This window comes from Lemur catta, chromosome 14, assembly GCF_020740605.2.
Source record: "Lemur catta isolate mLemCat1 chromosome 14, mLemCat1.pri, whole genome shotgun sequence".
Lineage (NCBI taxonomy): Eukaryota > Metazoa > Chordata > Mammalia > Primates > Lemuridae > Lemur > Lemur catta.
In genome coordinates this window covers 1,859,672-1,879,783 of record NC_059141.1, presented here as the reverse complement: position 1 = coordinate 1,879,783, position 20,112 = coordinate 1,859,672, and the positions used below count along the sequence as shown (strand labels likewise).

At 41.9% G+C, this 20,112-nt stretch overlaps 1 protein-coding gene across 3 annotated transcripts in view; it reads left to right on the top strand.

The window, feature by feature from the left end:
- Positions 1-14,194, top strand: part of GLRX3 (glutaredoxin 3) — a 32,448-nt gene extending 18,254 nt beyond the window's left edge. For all 3 annotated transcript variants that reach the window (XM_045568374.1, XM_045568375.1, XM_045568376.1), the window contains 7 exons: positions 2,763-2,935; positions 3,280-3,341; positions 5,452-5,509; positions 7,538-7,590; positions 10,226-10,265; positions 10,350-10,442; positions 13,948-14,194. In XM_045568374.1, the coding sequence (XP_045424330.1) occupies positions 2,763-2,935; positions 3,280-3,341; positions 5,452-5,509; positions 7,538-7,590; positions 10,226-10,265; positions 10,350-10,442; positions 13,948-13,998 (530 nt within the window). In that variant the 3' untranslated portion in view covers positions 13,999-14,194. The remainder of the gene's footprint in view (positions 1-2,762; positions 2,936-3,279; positions 3,342-5,451; positions 5,510-7,537; positions 7,591-10,225; positions 10,266-10,349; positions 10,443-13,947) is intronic.
- Positions 14,195-20,112: the final 5,918 nt, after the last annotated feature.

Below are 20,112 nucleotides of genomic sequence, written 5' to 3'. Positions count from 1 at the left end.
GTTGCTATTCTTAAACAAAATATTTACATAGAATTAATTAATTGGAAAATGTTTTTATTGTGACCATGACCAGGCACTTTCTTCATGGATTCTGCTCTAATTCTGTTTTCCCTTTTCTGTGTGCATCGCTACACAGACCGTGTTCCTCTTTAAATTGCTTTGTTACAGTTTAAACATCTTTCTTACATAGATGACTTTCATCCTCGGCTGTTCTTTTCTGAGCCCGCTTAGTGAAGAATTGTTTTTGCTTCTCCATTGGCACTTTAGAGAAGTGTAGGCAAAGCTCCCGTTATAAAAACAGTGGTCATCTAATCTCGTGAATTTAAGTAGCTACTCTTTCCTTATTTTGCACAGAATTTTGAAAGCCCTACCTCCAGTAACACTGCCTTACTCCCATTGAACTATTGTGGAGTAAAGCTGTGCTTGATTTTTGATTAGCTGGCCTCTACCTTGCTTTGTGTTAATCAGAAAAAGCATGAATGAATAATATTTAAATTTTATATCCAGGAAACCTTGAAAACCATTTTTAGGGTTGCCCTGGAGCCTCCCTGGACTTGGCCCAGCGCCCGGCACAGGCCACAGCTCCGTCTTCTTATCCTCCGTTTTGGGCTCTACCTGCAAAGTTGTACCGTGCATTATGAACCTGACGTGTTGATAGGGTCTCAGTTGTCAAAGAATTGGATTGTGTGTATTCTGTGTTCCTCATGAAGACAGGAATGTGCTTAAGTTTTAGAAGAGTTTCCAGAAGCACTGCTGTATACATCTTTTTAAACAGAATGTTAAATCCTTAAACAGGTTGATTAAGTTATTTGGGAGTTCTTGTAACTATTTCAGTTCACAAAGCTTTTAGCAAAGCAAAAGGTATTTGAACCACAGTACAGAAATGTCTCTTGCAGTGAGAGTCATCTAACTGGGTTTTACTTTTTACATCAGAAACAAAAACAGCAGGTTCAGAAGTATTCTTTATGGTTTTATTGTTAGATAGTCATTAGATGTGGCAGTTAGGCTTATTATTCATGTCATGAGTAGAAATGACTATGGATAGAAATGGTGATTGTATGGCAGTTGAACATGATTTTTCTACTTCTAAATCTTTGTATTGCATGCATGCATTTTTCTTTAAAAGTGTGTAAGTATTTTGTTATTAGAATAAAACCTTCTTACTATTTTATGCTTAAGCATAACATTTCTAGTCTGCCACTTTAACCCTTAAAAATGAAGTACTACCAATCAATCTTCCTAGTCTGCATGTAATTGCCTAAAGCTAAAATAAAGCTTTTTCTCAGTCAGTTACAGTAGAAATGAGTTAATATATTGGCAGCAGAATAACCATCAGCCATCAGCTGTTAGCTGTTTACTAATGAACTCCCAGATGAATGAAAAATTTCAGAATCAGTGTTTTACTTCAGGCTGTACATGAACTTAACACTTCAGTTATAGGAAAAGCAACTTATATGCTATACAAATAAATGCTAGTGCTTCATCTCAATAAGCTGTAGATCTGGAAAATGTTTGGAGCTCAGTTGTAGGTCCATGTTTTAATAGTAAACATGTTTTAGGTGATATCAGGTAAAGCTATTCTTACAATTAATCTTATACTGAATTTTATGATTTGATTTTATTTAAAAATCATCGCTGACGCTGTTAAGTCTTATAGGAATTTTGAATCTGAAGAATAGGTATTTTCCAGTGAATTACAACTATGTTTGAAAAGAAGAATGAGGTATGAAAGACTAGGGTCGTACAAAGTACTGGTAAAAAATTGAGAAGAGTTAGCTTATGGAAAGAAAAATATCTTTATTTTAGTCTAGACTAATAGGTTTATAAAAGACTGATATTCACACTTATTCTTCAGTGCTAATGTCATAATAAGATGATGTCAAAAAAGTAGAGAATAAAAATGTGTCACAAAAGTATAATAAAATCATGGAACATAAAATTGTCACTACAGTGTAGTAAAAAAAAAATCACATTACATACTTCAGGGAACGTAAATAGTTTTAGAAAAGAAACTGTCAAGTTATGACACGAGATGAGAAAGAATACCGTCAGTCTATTGACAGTTCATATATGACAACAGAGAAGATAGCTTTAAAATTCAATGTGCTATACCGATTTTAGACTAAAAGAGAACACATTCCTTCTTGATTTTTAATTTATCCTACTTAGAGATGGTAAAGATTGAGAACTTCTGGCGTGGATACTCAGAAAGTAGCAAAATGGCAATAGAAACTAAACAGAATTGGGTTTTCAGTATAGTCAAGTAGCAGTTAAAAATCAACGATTACAGGTTTTTCCCCCTCCCCGGAGCTGATTCTCGTAGATTCACAACGGGAGAGCTGAGGACTGTCCGGGGGGTCCAGGTCAGTGTCCTGACTGGGAGGAAGGTGCTGGGAGCTGACCACCCAAGGCCTCCTCTTGTATCCCTTGGTAGGTGGATGGAGCAGGTGTCTGGGCTGCAGGGCTTTGCTTTTTGTTTCTCCTTCAACAACAAAAAAGTTCCTAATATTGAAGAGGAACTTTGATAAATACACACACACCACATTTTTTTTAATGCTCACAGCTTTGTTAATGGTATTGTTAACGTGGTAGGGTTCGAGGTCAAATAAGGAATTCTTGGAATTTATTTTGTCTTTGTGTACTATTCAGCCGTGCTAATTAAATCATTGGCAAAATAAGACACAGATGTCTGTATTAATAGATGTGTACTTCAATTAATTTATCATGTGAATGTGTTCTTTATTTTCTTTCTCTGTATGCAGGTTTCAGCAGGCAGATGGTGGAGATTCTTCACAAACATAATATTCAATTTAGCAGTTTTGATATCTTCTCAGATGAAGAGGTTCGACAGGGGCTCAAAACCTATTCCAATTGGCCAACCTATCCTCAGCTCTATGTTTCTGGAGAGCTCATAGGAGGACTTGATATAATTAAGGTTAGAATTGAGAAGTCTGTACCTTGTAAAGAAATTTCATTTAGAACATCCTTTTTTTTTTTAATTTCAGAATATTATGGGGGTACAAATGCTTTGGTTACATAAATCACCTTTATACCTGCAGAGTCACAGCTATCAGCATGCCCATCACCCAGACAGCTTTTTTAAGTTTTGTAATAAATCTAAAATACAGCTTTCTTATAAATCTCTACATTACTAAGAACCTGCAGTAAATACAGTGTTTCTGATGAGGCGATTGATCAATAGTCTATATTATGGTATGATCAAGGAGGTTTATGTTATACTGAATTTTTTTCTTAAACTGATAGATGTGTTCATTTCAGGAGCTAGAAGCATCTGAAGAACTAGATACAGTTTGCCCCAAAGCTCCCAAATTAGAGGAAAGGTAAGTGTTTTAAAAAGTTTTAAATAGTCTACCATTTATTATTGAAAACACTTTTAAATTCTCAATTATGCATTTTCTTTCTAAATAGAAATCAAGGATTTGGGTTCTAGAGGCCATCATTTTGTTGTTTACAGTCAAGCTGGTCACGCAGACTTGGGAAGATCTAATTTACGTTGGAGGAATTTTAGTGCCAATTCAGTGAATATGTGGGGGATATTCTTTGCTTTTGTACAAGTGTCATTGTTTCTGTGAAATGACCAAGTTTTGCCTACCTCTGTGCATTTCACAGCCAGGATCCAGTCGTCTTATTTAAGCCCATGGCTTAAACTTGGCACAGTTGTGTTTTCTTCTGTGCGGCCTGAATGGCTGCTGCGGATGCTGTCCCGCTGTAGGGTGCTGCGTGTGACAAGTGTCGGGTGCGAAGAGCTAATGTGTGCAGTACACCTTTAAACAGACTGGGTGCTTCTCGTTGCCTTTCTAAACCGTGATAACTTGAATTCAAGCAGATTTTGGAGCTGCAAAATCTGTATTTGTGTTATGGAAGATCTCAGTCAGCTTTTGGAGAAGTTCTCTTATAGGAATGCTGGAGTTTGGTGTGTAGGGAGACTTACAGGGATTTTTATTGTAATAAATTTGAATTAACGCAGAAGTTTACAAAGGAATTTACTTTGAAATATGTCTGCACATCAGCTATTCGTAGTTGGGGCTCAAGTTTGCCATCTAACATTCTGAAAATTTCTAAAAGTGTTTAATAATAAACACCTCATTCATTATCTGCCCTTAATAAAGTACTCTCCATAAATAGTATTCCATGTATGTCAGGCTGACCTTTGAGTGCCACATTGTCTCACATGGTTTGCCCACTTTCCTGCCTTTTTCGTAAGAAAGTGATCGTCCCATCCCTTTCTTCATTCCAGGTGTCCTCACCTGTGGTTCTTGGCTGTAGCCTGGCGATGCCATTGGCTCATGGAGGCTGTGTAGCCTCCAGGGACAGCTGTGCTTTTTGTATGCTTGTGTTTGCTGTTCAGGTTGACTTTCCTCCTCTCTGCTGATTACAAACTTGCTGCTGTTTATGGCATTGTCTCCAACAGACCTTCTCTGTTTTCCTAATGTGCTGCTTCTAAATCTGTGCACCAAGGCTAGAATTACACAGAAAGTAAAAATTCAGCATATTTTGAGTAATAATTTAAAGAGTTCCCAGTGAACAAAATGCAGGAGGTGGAGTTTGTGGACTTGTGACATCTCTTCTGCCAGTGCAGAGTGATGCAGGTGGCTGGGTCTCTGGCTAAGTGATCTGTGGGGTCAGCATGCCGTTCCTGTCTCTCTCACTGTTTTTCTGAGAACGAGCTAATCCTACTCTGTTGGCAGTGTAAATGACATGGCTTTGTGCGTGCTTTGTGCGTTTCATTTGTGGTAACTTTTACCTATGAGGAGATTTGGAGCCGTGAATCATCTGTAACACCAGTGGAATGAGAACATGGTGGTGTGACCCTCTGGGGCTTAGGTACTTTAGGGGCCTGTCCCAGCACGGGCTTTTCCTGAGATTTGTGAGTAAACTTTTGACTATGTTCAGAAAATTAAAATTCATGTTAGATTATGATGTTTGAAAGACTGCATAAAATATTAAATATAAAGTTAAGATGAGAGCATTCGAGTTCTGTTAGTTGATGTTCTGAGGTTTGACGCCTTCACCCTCCAGGTCTGACCTTGTGAGCCTTACAAGTGCAGAGTGGTGTGTGGCATCATGACGGAAGATGGCGCACGCAAGACCTAGTTCTGGAAAGTTTGGGTGGGTTCAATGTAGAGGCCCCTATTGAACGATTCCTTACTGAATTGGTTATTATTTTTTTTTTTTAGTACTGTGAGTTGATGGGCTTAAATTGCAACTTGAAGGAACATTCGTTGCCTTAAAAGCCATATTGTGTTTTACAGTGGCTTAGGGACAGAATGAAATAAAGGAAAATGTCAATGCTTTTGCTTGTTTAGTACCACTCAAAGCTGTGAACTATCATCCTGCTATCCCTCAAATATGCATGTTACTCATGAAGCGGAGCAAAAGTGGTGTTTAATAATTGAGCTGAGCCATTTTATATCAATTTTCTCTCTTTAGGCTCAAAGTGCTGACAAATAAAGCTTCTGTGATGCTCTTTATGAAAGGAAACAAACAGGTAAAGAACTCAAAAATGGTTTTATTTGTAATTTCTTTTGATGTTAACATCTGCAACAAGGGGACAGTTAAATCTTTTTTTTCTAGCTTTAGCTAATGAAGCTGTAGTGGTATCAGGAAGTTATCCAGGCCTTAATTGGTGCTTATGGAGATCAAACAAAGTAATCTACATTTTGCTTGACTTTATCATCAACTTCTCAGTGGGGTGCATTTCTTTCTGCTGCCAAACTTTGTCAGGGAACAAATGAACTAAGGAGAGAACTAACATGGTCAACACTGTTAACACTTTACTGGTTCTGTTAGTTGCTGTTTCATTACCCTTTGTTTGCGTTTGTGGACTGCTGTTGTGTGCAGTTGGGTCATTGCACTTCCTGAATGCAGGGAACCTGGCAGTGCTCAGGTTTGCACCCTAGATTATCCTTTAGATCCTTTATTGACATGCAAAAGAAACCCTGGCTACGGCATGTGTGCTCTGTATCTGTTTGATGAATGAGTAAAACAGTTGGCAATTCTTACTTGTAATGGGATGGTTCTTGTAGCGTTTTTGGTGAAAGTATGTGTTGATTGTACATCATTTTGAGTATCAGGTTTGATAGATTGTGTCCACTGATAGTTTGAGCAAAACTAATTGTCTTTCAGGTTGGAATTAGGGCAGTGATTTCTAAAAGCCAGCCATGTACATTTATATCATGTTTTGCAGTCTTCATAGGAATTGAACCTGTTAACTTTACTTAATTCTCAACCAGTGTTGAAGTAGGCAAGTCTGGACAGAGCTTGGCCTGTTTAGAGATAAGCAAACTAAAACTCTGAAGGGTGAGGCTGCTGGGCGTAAAGAAACAGCCCGCTTACCAGCCAGGACACATGGGGCAAGTAGCTTCAATACAGAGCGCTTCATTTCGCCATTTGTAAATGGACATCGTAGCGCCTCACAGGGCCGTTTGAGAATCAGTCAGGTTGCCATAACTAGATTGAAAGTTAATATAACTAGTATAAATGAAACTAATTAATTAATATAATTAGTATAATGAAAGTAATAACAAGGAAAATGTTAATATAAATTTCAGCATGTTGGGATCACTAGGTTAGGACTAAGATTCTTTGACTTCAATATATTTATTAAAACAATAGAGGAAGATAATAATTCCCAGTAATGATAAAATAATTTTTTTTCTTGATTGCTTAAGGCAGATTTTAATTCTTAAAAATGTATTCTTCTCAAGGCGGAGAAAGTATTCATACATTTCGGGAACAGTGTTATTAGAGCTATTAAAATATTTATGTTGTACCAAATCTTTTCTACAAGATTGCTAGGATTTAGGGTTCTGTGGCATGAAAAGAAAGCTTAAGATTTCTATAGCCTGGAAAAAGTTTGGTACTCTATAATGTAAAGATGAACTTTTTAAAAATGGGAGTAAAAGTCCATTTGGGAACAGGAAAATTATTATCACGATCGCTGCAAGAGGTTATGTGAGTGAAGATCATTCTGTGTGAATGAAATAAAGAATGAACTGGGGTCTCAGTAGACAACCCAGGTTTGACTTAGGGGAACTTTTTGACCACAAAGATGATGAGCTGCCAGAACATGTGTCATCTAGCTCAGGGATCCCCAACCTTTTTGGCACCAGGGACCGGTTTCATGAAAGAGTTTTTCTATGGATGGGAGAGGGGTGGCGGTGGGGGCTCAGGTGGTGCTGCTGGGGATGGGGGGCTGGGGAGGTGGGGAGTGGCTGAGCTCGCCTCCTGCTGTGTGGCTCAGGGGCATGCAGGGGTGTGGCAGAGCTCTGTGGGCCAGGGCTTGGGGACGCAGATCTGTGTGGTTACAAACGGAAGGTAGTCTGTGGGTTACACACCTGGACTGATGTCCTGCTGGGCCGGTACTTGAAGGAAAAGGGGATGCGAGGAAGCCCTCAGAGCTTGGCGGTGGCTGCACTGGACGAGGGCTGTGCTGGCTCGCAAAGCGTCAGCTGCACCTGTGCCACTTGGGTCATGGGAAAAATATAATCTTTGTAAATTTTTTTTTTAAATTTAGGAAGCAAAATGTGGATTCAGCAAACAAATTCTGGAAATATTAAATACTACTGGGTATGTAAATCTTGTTTTCAAATGATGTATTTAAAAAAATTACAACTTTTCAGTTCTGCCACTGGTGCTTTTCAGCTGTAATGTCTGTATCTGTTCATTTTACTATAGTGTTTTGTGAATGCCTTAACTTAGACCAAAACAGAAATTTGTCTACTTTCCCAGAGGAAAGTCACTAACTTTCTCACCATGCATAAAGATATTTCAGGGAGAATATATTACAGGTGGTTCTTAAATTTTTTTTTTTTTTTTTAATTTTGGTTTCTAAACAATACACGAAACTGATGGGCATATACTAAGGCCCATTAGCTGGATCTGAGAGGTGGGGCGGGTTAAATCACAGTGCTCCTGCTTTGGGAGAAGCTGGTGCTCAGGGGTGACGCTGCCCGATAAGGACATCACGCTTGATTTTTGTAGTTAAAAACAAAAGTACTTCTTTGGACCTATTTAGTACGTGTTCTATAGGATTTGTCAAATGTCTTTGCTTGTTTTTGTATTATTTCATGATTGCTTCTTTTTAAAATTATATATTCTAACCATAATTTTAAATGGATTAGCCAACTCTGTGAAGTTACAGGGAAATCATCTTCAAAATATTTCAGAATTCTTGGGCTGATTGAAAGTAGTCACTTGAGCAGCACAGGTTGAATACAGCTTCAGGGATGTAAAAAGAAACAGTTGATTTTTTTACCCCTTGGCCATGGGTCTCTTCTGCGCTGACACACTGGGCCTCACCTGGCTCGTGTCTTCAGTGGAACGTCTCTGCAGTTTGCCGTTCTGTCCCCTGTGTCTAATTCAGTTGGATTGAAAGTGCCAGTTGTCCCAGAGCAGGGGCTTCTTTGGGAGATAATGACCACTCAGCTCCAGACTCATTGTATGTGATCGACTCTGCGACAACCAAGGTTGCCGGGACTTTGAGCTCCTTTTTTTGTTTTTGTGGAGATAGGGTCTTGCTGTGTTGCCTGGGCTAGAGTGCAATGGCATTATCATAGCTCACTGCAACATCAAACCTCCTGGTCTCAAGAGATGCTCCTGCCTCAGCCTCTCTAGTAACTGGGACTACCGGTGTGCGCCTGCACGGCCAGCTTATTTTTCTATTTTTTTTGTAGAGACGAGGTCTTGTTCTCTTGCCTAGGCTGGTCTCAAACTCCTGACTTCAAGGGATCCTCCTGCCTTGGCCTCCCAAAATGCCAGGATTATAGGCGTGAGCCACTGCATCTGGCCTCTGAGCTCCTTTTAACTTGAGCAGACTTCTTCCGGGGAGTCTTAAGTATGTGGAGAAAGTGGCTTTTTGTTTTTTCTCCTCCATTCTTATTTTTTTATTTAGTAGCCAAACTACACATACAATGAGAAACAGAACCAAGTGTATGTTGGGGTGTGAAGGGTAGGTATCTCTTTTACAAGTAACTTTTAGGAGGTGTCTTGGCTGTTAGGACTCCACATACCTACGTACACTTGGGCCCAGTACTTCCTACATGTTTTACGAATAGTTCTAGAACTGGTTATTTTTATCATAGTGTTAGGAGATCTGTGTCCTTCAGTTCAACTTGAATGAAGACTTATATTGGGTCTTTTCTTTTTTTCCTCTTCTTTCAAACATTCCTGTGTACTTCCTCCTGATTTATCCTGTTTTAAGTTTTTTGAGTGTTCCCTGTGCTGTAGACGGTTTTCTTGGGAACTTATTTTACCAAGTAAACAAGACTTCTCAGTGATGGTTTCCGCTTCGTGGAAAGTCTGGTTGTTGTTTGTATGTGGTATTTTCTTCAGCCTAATTTGGGAACTCCACCTGTCACCCACAGTCACCCTGTGAGGATTTAGTCAAACGTGTGCTAAGAGCCTGACCACCTGCCTTCCTAGTGGATATGGTTGGATTTCCATGCAGTGACTTTTCATTCTTTATACAAGTACCGTTCCTTGTACGGCATAAAGCCATAAAACTTTCTTAGGATCTTATGTATATTAACAACATGTGCTTTGAAATAAGTTTAAGTGTGGAAAGCATGTCTCCCCCAGGTGAAGGGAACAGGCAGTGTGGTCAGCATCCCAGCTGGGGACCCTCCAACCTCTCAGTCCATGGGGTGTCAGTTACTCTCCATTCTGCTCGCTGAGCAGCTTCCAGTGGGTTCGGAAGCAGCAGCTGCGGGTGGGGTAGGCACCAGAAGTGGGTGAGAGTGTTCAGTTAACGACAGGCTCGTTTGGGCGGGGATGTGGGTCTGGCCCAAGGTTGGCAAGTTGCAGCTGGGCCGCCTAACTCTGTAAATAAAGTAGTACTGGAACCCAGCCATGTCCCTTCGTTGATTCTGCATTGACTGTGGCTGCTTCTATGCTACACAGCAGAGCTGAGCAGTTGTAGCAGAGACTGTCTCACCCTTTAAGAAAAAGTTTGCCAACCCCAGGTCTAACCCAATACTGTCCAAAGAAAAGTCCAGGTAAAGTTTTATTTTGGGGTGACTTATTCTGTATAGTACCAGACAAATTAAGAAGTAAAATCATTTTCGTTGGTCTATAATAAATTTTGTTAGCAATGAATTAATTTAGTTTTCTTAACTATTTTAGAAATACCAAATATCAATATGTAGAGTTTACTGTTTTTGTTTAAAACTGTATTTCCTGTTAAAATGTTTTCTCCTTTTTGCAGTGTTGAATATGAAACATTTGATATATTGGAGGATGAAGAAGTAAGTTCAATGTTGTATGTCTTGTGCTTTGTCTTAGCTTTACTCATAAGGGCCTGGGTTTCAGGGCTCCTGTTGTCTCTCTAGGTTCGGCAGGGATTAAAAGCTTACTCAAATTGGCCAACGTACCCGCAGCTGTATGTGAAAGGGGAGCTTGTTGGAGGATTGGACATTGTCAAGGTAAGGTCAGTTCATCTGCTAACCTCAAGAATGGAAACATCGGCATGTTTACAAACTGTAGTTGCACATTGAGTGGAAACGTTGGGGTTGTCCCTGGCTCCTTTCTTTCCGGCCTCATATTCAGTCACCTCTAGACCAGTGTCAGCAATTCCGTGTGCCTGAGGTCCTGCGATTCTCACTGTTCTGCTGTATGGCACTGCACTTGCTCCCTCCTCCCTGAACGAGCCACTCCCTCTCCCATCCATGGCGTGATCGTCCCTGGGAGGAGGGTCCTCTTCACGTCCTCTTGGGGCTCCCAGCCCACTGCCAGTCACGGTCCACGCTGACTGGCATTCAGAGACGCTTAGGCTGTGGCCAAGCTGTTACAGTTCTACTCAGGCTGAATTAAATCCTGCACAACTTTCTTCCATTTTTTCCTGGCTTTCAGTATTTCTTCACAGTTTCCTTAGCTTTGGATTTCCTTGTGAATTCTATGTTTAAATTTGTTTTTGTAAATATCGTTCAAGGCCCAAATTGTGAATCATTTACAGATTCTTGCAACCAGAAGTATTTGCTCTTGGTCCTCAAGTTCTGTGTTACTGTAATTAACTTCTCTCACCTTACTCATGTACCTCGAGTGCACAGAGTGACAGGAGGAGCAGGAGGCCTGTGGCCTGGGGCTGCCCGGCTGGACACAGGCTGAGGGTCACTGCCCTGGGTCTCCTGAAAGAAAATACGGGTCCCTCTTTGGTTCTCAGATGCTAAGAAATCTGTTAACTCTTAGACTGTAAGCAGATTTAGAGAAGATACTATCTCTTACATGCCTTTGAATCCTTCCTGGTTCTCTGTGTATTTTAGGAGCGTAGGAAATGGTTGTTGGATGGACAGAAGACGTTGATGTACTTCTTTGGTTTGCTTTAGGGAAACTCTCATTGAGTTTTAAATGGGCACAAGTTTTTTCATGTTTAAAGTCTAGAACTGAGGGCGGCCCTACCTGTGTGGGCTTCATGGCTGTCCAGGTTGGCCCCAAACAATAATAGAAGCTGCAGCTTCAGTACCCCACAGCCCTCACCATACCCCAGGCCTACCCTGGGCATTGTGGTGTTAAGCAGGGTGGTATTTGGGTGGGTCTGGTAGAGGGGCTGAGCAGGAATGCGGGCTCCACTAGGGAGCATGAACAAAACTGCCACAAAAGATGGGCTGCTGGCAGCTGCTCTGGGCCCCGGGGCTGGGAGACTGGCCTCAGGCCTCCCTCTTGCCTCGCTATTGGAGAATTTTCTCTGAGGTCAGATCTCTGACTTTAATTGGAAAACATGTATTAAGTAGCACTATTTCTGTTTATATTGTAAAGTAAAAGTTTTTAATAACATACTTTTGTAAAGTGAAGGAACTCTAACCTAACACTGAAGTGACATTAGTACTTTGGACCAGTGTGTTTTATAAAAACAGCTTGAGCTCCTTTGACTGCCGAGGCTGTTTTTATCCTGTGGTTTGTATTGGTGCAGGTTTTATTTCCTGCAGAGTTTGGGCTTTCATATCAGACTTCTTAAACAAGCCGGTGAGGCATATTTCCTAGGAAAATGTCTCATTCTTGGAGGAAAAAAAATGTCTAACAGTGTAGCTTTTTAGTAGCCCTGAGGCAACAAAACTAGATCTGCATTTGTTATTTCTCTCTCTCTCTCTCTTTCTCTCTCTCTCTCTCTCTCTCTCTCTCTCTCTCTCTCTCACACACACACACACACACACACACACCCTCCCTTAATTTTGTAAAACACAACAGTACTCAAACTCCAAATACTCTTGAGCCTCTTCTTGTCTGAATGTTTTATAGCCTGTACCTTAGCCATTGGTAACTCTTGGGAAGATACAATCAATAAATCTCATTTAATTCTAAAGCTAAGCTGTGTAAGTAACTTCTTTTTAGGTATATAACAGGGTGTTATGTGATTTTTTTATTTTCACCTGCTAAGAACATATACATTTGAAATTTGTGATATTGTTCACAGTTTTCCTCGAGAAGATACAGGGATAGCTCTCATGTTGCCGTTTTGGTCTGTTTCTTGTGTGTTGCAGTTCTTCCCCTTTAGTTCAGTTAAGGCTTGTTCCAGAAGGGCTGACTCTGGCTGGCCTCTGTTGGAGCAATGAGTACTTGTTTTTGCTGAATAACTGAATAAACTAATGAATTACTAAGTTACCCAATGACTCAGTCAATCTAACGTCCTGAGAAAAAGAGCTACTAATACATACTCAGTGAGTTCATCCTGCCTCGAAAGAGTAAACAGTTCGCTATGGCTATTGCAGAGTGCGGGGACTTAAAACAGTTATTGAGAGAGATTTGGGATATTTAGGTAAGGTTGCTGTTTCAGCTGCTGGCTCATTTTAACAGCAGTGATGATGATGAGAAGTGCCTTATTTGAAGCACTTAACAGGGAGCCGGGCGCACGGCTTTGGTGCTTTACGTAGGTTCCTCCGCAGCCTCGGAGGGAGGAGTTCTTACTCTCAGTCAGTAGATGAGGACAGAGCCATGCGTGCAGGTGAGTTGTCCCATCCTGTAGCCAGTCGGCCATTGAGTCCAGATTCTGCCTGCCTGCCGCCTGGCCCTTTCTGCCCAGCGGCCTGGCCTGCTGCCTTCTGGATTATGTGCTCAGAAGAGTCCTGCTGGGTTGCTTGGTGCAGAGAGATGTCTGCTGGTTAGATAAGTCGAAGATCCCTGGACATTACTAAAAGTCATCTGGATTTTTGTGTGACAGACTCACTCCTGTTTGAGTTGAATCCAGAGAGGACCTCGTCATGTGGCTTTTAGTGGTTTTATTGATTAATGTTGATGCTGCATAATGATAACCTGAAATGTTACATCAAATTAAATGTTTGTTTTAAACTAGAAAATCTTATTTATCATTTATTCTCACATTTCAAATTTAATGGCTGTACTCTAGATTTTAAATCTGAAAAATAGGCACCGTGAGCGGAGAGCCTGTCCTACAGTTTAAGTTAACCTAATGGTAGCATCTCTGTTTCTGAATTGTTACATCTTTTTAATGGTTTCTGGCCTTTACATCTTACTGGTACTGTAGCTTTTCGTGAGACAGACAGATTCCCAGGTTGGGCTGGAATAGCGAAGCCTGTTTCTTCTCTGTGAGTGGAGGAGCAGGAGTGGAGTGAGCATCGTATCCGAATAGGCTTTTAACATCACTTTGTTTGGTTCTTCAACCTTGGATATCACTTGATTCATTGTGCTAATTTTTTATTGCTAAAATTTAAACAGGGCTTCATTGTTTTGCTTCAGTTGCTGTTTGCTAATGTTAAACAATCTGTTGGTTTTATAATAGAATACCTTTTTAATTTTGTAATCTGATAGTATATTCAGTTTTTTTTGAGTAATACTTAATTTGAAAGTATTGTAAGATGAGAGTTTTAATCCACTAGGTATTTCTTTTGGTTCTCAGATATAGATGCAAGCTGTGATTAGATGTTTTCATTTTTTAAATATATGCATATACACATTATCATTGTTTTTTATTTTTAGGAATTGAAAGAAAATGGTGAATTGCTGCCTATACTGAGAGGAGAAAATTAAACTTGGTGCCCAGCTATTGCAAGAAGTAAATATAGTGGGAGAAGTTCATGATTTAGTCCTCAGAAATGGACTAGGAATAGAAAAATGCTTCTGACCAAGTTACACTTTGTATATTTCACAAGGTTGTGCTAAATAAATGTAATGTTTTTTCCCACCAAAAATAGAATGCAATAAACATCTTCAAATTATTAATAATTGTGTGAAAAAAGTATATCTTTACAGTGATGTTAAGTTAAATATACTGTTACTGTAATTAATCTACTTCAAATCTCATTTTCTTAGCATGTGAGCATCTTGTGGCAGTTAAGAAAGGCAGTCTGCGGCAAATGGAGACTGTAACAGTGTTTAGAACAACTCTTATGCCAGTGCAATGGCTCCCCTCACTGGTGAAAGATGTCTTTACAGCTTTGGAAAATACAACTGAAAATCTTTTTTTCTGATGGCCTCGCATTGGAGTTTGGGACTGCGGAAATTGCAGAGGCAGTGTAGGATACTGCAGGTACAGAGACTCATTTCAGAAAGCACCAGTAGTGAATTATCAAGAAACACTTGCGAGGAAAGTGATTTCTCATTGAGTACATCACAGCAAGCACTTCGTCCTTACTCCAGGTGAGTAGTCGGGACAAAGAGCCTCAGCATCACAGGTGACTTTAATCATCATGATAAACCTATTGAGTTAGCCCTTCAAATACTTTGAGAATATTCTGAGGCCCATGAAAGTTTCAACGGCATTATTTTTGATTCCCATTCTAACATATTTGAAAAATAATTGCACCACGAGTCTTCTGTGGTGCGGGCCTTAAATAGGACGGCTAAATTCACCTCATCATTCTTAAGGTTTTTTTTTGGTTCTTGTGGCATGTAGTCTTCATTAAGTTATCCCAGCCCGTTGATCTGAGCAGTTAAGGCTCCGTGATACTGTCTGGTAAGGACAGTCTCAGGACAGTAAGGAAGGATGAGACCCACGGAGGAGGAAGTGCATATTCCTAGGTGAGATGAGCTCTGAACACTGAGGTTGCCGTCTCTTCAGCTCAGGCCGTTTCCCGCCTCTGTTTTGATAGTGTACAGAGCACAGAGCTGATCCACGCTGGGCGTGTGCAGAGGGCAGTCTGCACAAGTCACAGAGGTGGCCATGGCCTTGCTTCTTGCCAGGAGTTAGGGTGCCCACAATGGTGGGTTTCTTGCCTCTGTGTTTGATAAGGCTCTTTGGGGCATTCATCCGTGAGAACGTTTCTTTTTCTATCTAAAATGAAAATCTTTGTGTAAGTAAAACTTTTAAAATGCAGATGGAAATATTTAGAATTTTAACTGAAATTTCATGAAGCCATTTACTTCAGGGATGTGTGTGAATCATGGCAGAAGTGCCCATAATTCTCTTGTGTACTTATGTTAAACTTAAATGATTTGCATACCACTTTTTCTCTATAAGTGCCACCTGTCCTTTTATTTATTTATTTTTTATATTTTTATTTTTTTTTGAGACAGAGTCTCACTCTATTGCCCAGGCTAGAGTGCTGTGGCATCAGCCTAGCTCACAGCAACCTCAAACTCCTGGGGTCAAGCGATCCTCCTGCCTCAGCCTCTCGAGTAGCTGGGACTACAGGCATGCGCCACCATGCCGGCTAATTTTTTGTACATGTATTTTTAGTTGGCCAGATAATTTCTTTCTATTTTTAGTAGAGACGGGGTCTCTTGCTAAGGCTGGTCTTGAACTCCTGAGCTCAAACAATCCACCCGCCTCGGCCTCTGAGAGTGCTAGGATTACAGGCATAAGCCACCACACCCGGGCTGTCTTTTTATATTTTTAAGTCAACTTTTAACTTCCGTTTATCCTAAACAAGAATATTTGCTATCAACAGATGTGATAAGTTAGGTTTTTCCTTAGTGCACATTCAAATAAAATGCATAAGTTTTAACATAAATGCCTAACTCTAATTTGGGACACACTGTTCTAGACAGAGGCTGTTACTCTGATAATGTAATATGGTTCATGCATTTTAGGAACGCCTTCCTTCCCTTTGGTTGATTCTTGCATGACACAAGACATCGTGACATCATCCTTTGTTGAGCATCCCAGTTTGAGTCAGGGTGAGTGTTGAGAGTTTCCTGGGAGTTGCCACAGTGTCCTGCATGAGTTTATCCTTTTTATCTCTTAAATTCTGACAGCTGTTGACTCTGATGACTGCAGGTAAGTTAGGGTGATAGTGAAGCATATTTCTATTTTACAGGTGTTTCTGGCTAAACATTGGGAAGGTTGAGAGATCTTGTTCTTGAAAATTGACTGATGCTCATTCCTAAACTGATTTTATTAGGTATATTTTGGGAAGTAAAGTAAGATTCTTGGGCCCAACTGAACTTCCCCTATTGAATTTTCTGACAAAAGAGAGTTCATGCATGGATTTATAATTGAGCCTGCCCTTGTAGAAATGTTCTGTCAAAATTGAAATCCTCTCTCTGATCCTTAAATCCTTGCATTTGAGAAATCTGTTAAGTTCATAAGGAAAGGTGATAGCATGTCATTTGGATGTTGTCCCATGTGTGATGCTTTGTTGGGTGCTTGTGGTGGGAGGGGACCTCCCAGCAGGTGTTGCGTGGAGGGATTTCGTGTCTGGACACACTTCTGTCTGGGAAGCACTGCCGTGCTGTTGGGAGCGGGGACTCTGGAGCTGGGCTGCCTGTAGGCAGCTCCGCCTGTTCTTGCTTACTTGCCTCCATGAAGGAGGCCAGGTTGCTCGAGAAATTCCTCTTACCAAGAGGCTAAAGCAGAGTGGTCCAGGGCCTAGCAGTGGGGTGAGAGTCGGGATTTCCATCCAGGGAATGTGACTCCCACACCTGAACCAGTCCCTCCCGGGAGCCCTCCCCATGGAAGGCGTGTGGGATGAAGTTGCCTTTATAGCCGTGATGAGAAACTGGTGAATTGCCCAGATTTTTGCTCTTGCTCTGGCCAAAGTTTGTCTCTTTTATGGGCACCTAGGAGGGTGGTTAATCTTACTTGCTGCAGTTGAGCAGCTTCTTCATGACTTGTTTACTTTGTAAAGTCTGAGGGTTGATTGGTTGATTTGCAGACGGCCTTGTGTAGAGGAATGTGTTGAAACTTGCTGTTATGTGAGAGTAGCAGGATCTGGTGAGTTGGCGTTGCCCACGTTGACTTAGGTGTTTGTGCATCCTTCTGTTGAACGGCTGAGCCTTGCGGAACTGCCCTGAGTGACAAGGTAGCAGCCTCTGCCCCTGTTCACAGCCCTGTCGTAAACTCCAGGCCGTGGGCCACCCGGACTATCGTGAACTTCCTCAAGAAGGAAGGAAAAAAATCATTTGGTATTTTTAATAAGTTTAAAAATGCATATTTAAATGTACTGAGGAGTTTTACATTGAGACTACTTTGTAAAAATAGTAAGCATATTTTTATAATTGGAAAACTCACTGTAATAACTTAGAAACTATATTCTAGTCATGAAAATAAGTTTAATCTCTGAAACAGAACTGCAGTACCTTCTAAGAACTTGGTTCTGGTAATCATGACCTGCCTCTTTGGATTTTCCATCTCAGAAGCTGAATTAATTAGAAGTTAAAAGCTAAAGATTATAATATGAAACATGATTTCTGATTTAATTTTTAAATTCAATTTTCTTAAATTTGACAATACTTACGAAAATTCAAACCTTTTTATATAAAAGTGATTTGGTTCTTTGCAGTTAAATTCATTTTTTTATACACATTTCAGATACTGAGTCCTAGGAATTAGATCCTTCCCTTTTGTCCAATCACATTTTTACCCGGTCATCCATTCTTCATTGAATCTGAGCATTAAAATGGGCAGTTTTCTCTCAGATCTTCTTTTCTGAAGGCTCCCGTGTCACATAAAACTTTAATTAGGCCTGTTACACTTTCCTCTTGTTAATCTGCCTCGTTCTAGGAGTGTGGCCGTGACCCTGACTGTGAGTCAGGAAAGGGATCCCCTTTGTGTCACACACAAGCAGAAGTAACTCTGATGCCTCGTTTGCCAGAATGGGCACCTTTCAAGAGAGGTTTTTATAATGGGTATCCCCATTCTGGTTTCAAAATCGCGGGGTCTTTTTCATACAGCTTTGATACTTGCAGATGTTGAGATTCGGAAGACATGGGGTTCAGTCAGCTTTAGGAATGACAGTCGAGGGCTGTGACGACAGCGTCCCACCTGAGACGACAGCGTCCCTCAAGGAAGGGGTCTTGGTGCACTCAGGTCACTTTGCAAGGTTCCAGGGCTAGGAACTGGGATTTGAACCAGGACCCTTGAGTTCAGCCCCCGCACAGGCTGTAGGGAAATTCTCTGACCTGCCTTATCTGATAGCAGGTCGTAAGACTCCCACTCCAGAAGGGTTCTTGCCCTACACCTGGGAGTAAGGAATGCCGCTCCGGCCACGAGGAACCTGAGCCGGACGGGCCTGGCTGGGTTCCCCCTCGGGTATTGCGCTTGAAGCATCGTGCAGGGGCTCGGCAAGCAGAGCTGCAGGGTTTCAAAGTCGGGGCTGTTGATAGGACTTGGCATTTTTACGTGTGTGTCAGGTGCGGTGTAGCTTTTTAAAGTTAAGTGCCAGGACGCTGCAAATTCTGACTATGAAAAGGCCCTCCTGTTCTCGCCCACCTCAGTCTCTACGGTTATCAGTGGTAGGTACGGTGTTAATTTGTATTAAATCTTTTCTTAAAATATCAAGTTTTATTTGAGGAAGTTACAGATTTCCCACAAGAACCCCTAGAGGAAGAGCCTGTCCTCCTTCCGGGCCACTGGAGGGTGACTGCCACAGGGCCGGAGGTGCGCTAAGGGTTTCTGTTCTCCCCGGAGACGCACACCCTCCCATCGGGCCAAGGCTTGTAACCTGGAGAGGGGAAGAAGGGATGTTGGTAACTTTTATAGGAATTAAAATAGCGTTTTTATGTGATTGGCCTGTGCTTTGTGTCTAAAAGGAAGAACCATGATGCAATGTACAATGAACGAAGCCAGAAGGAGCTTGGTGCCCTCAGAGAGCCCCAGTGTTTATCTGCAGGAGCAGGAGAGGGGTCCTTTCCCTCACCCATCACACAGGTCACGACATCAGTCCCAGAACAAGACAGATTAACAAGGGGAAAGCGTAACACACTTACTTGATTAAGGTTTTACGTGACCCAAAGACCCAGGCAAAACTACATGTTCATGTTCAGATGTGATGAAGAATGGACAGCCACGTGGAAATGTCACTGGACAAAAAGTGGAGGATCTAATAGTCACAGCCTGAGGGGAGACCCAGCAAGGCCTTCTGCTTGGGTTCCTTCCTCCCAAGCGTGGGGCAAGAGTCCTGGAATGGGAGTCTCGTGACCATCACATGAGGCAGGTCAGAGGGTTTCTTTACAGCGGCTTCTACACAGAAAGGTGGGGAAGGTTAGAGTCACATTTCTAGGTTTTACAGCGGGCTTTAGGGCAGAGGCTTCTGGTTTCTGTGACCCGCGCTGGGGGAGAGGGACGCTGGCTTCTGTGGCTGCCTGGGAGGAAGGGAGCAGGGAGGGGACTGTGCTGCTGAGGCCCTGCCTGTGTCCTGCAGGTCAAAGAACTCAGCAGGCCAAAGTGCCATGCTTTGGGGTATCATTTTCTTTTTTTCTTTAAGTCTGGAGGAAAGTTTCAGGACATCTGACCTTGGTCGACGCAGGTAGGGAGGAGACCAAGTTGTTTCTGGACCAACAGTGGAGACCTCTGGTTTTGGAGTAATCCAGGGCACTTGTCCTTCACGTGCCTGGGATCTTCCTCGTGTCATGAGGGCCTTGTGCTCCGGGTCGGCAGGGTGTGTCCCACACTGCACCACACCTTGCCAGCCCTCGCTGACCATAGCAACAAAGGAGGGGCTGGCCCAGAACAGTCCTGGGCAGAAAGGCTGAGTGTGGAGGGGTGGCTGGTGGTTGCCTCCCTGGGTTTTCCAGGTCCTCCTCGGTGCCAGTATTCTGTCCCTGCAGTCCCTAACTGCGTAGACCGGGGCAGAGAGCATCCCTGGTTTTGCAGACTTAAACGGAAGAAATGAGGTCCCACCCTTCCTGCTGGCAGCTAGCACCTGGGTGCCCAGGAGTCCTGGCCTCCCCCTCGCTGCTCAGGAGCCGTGCGGCCCTGTCCTC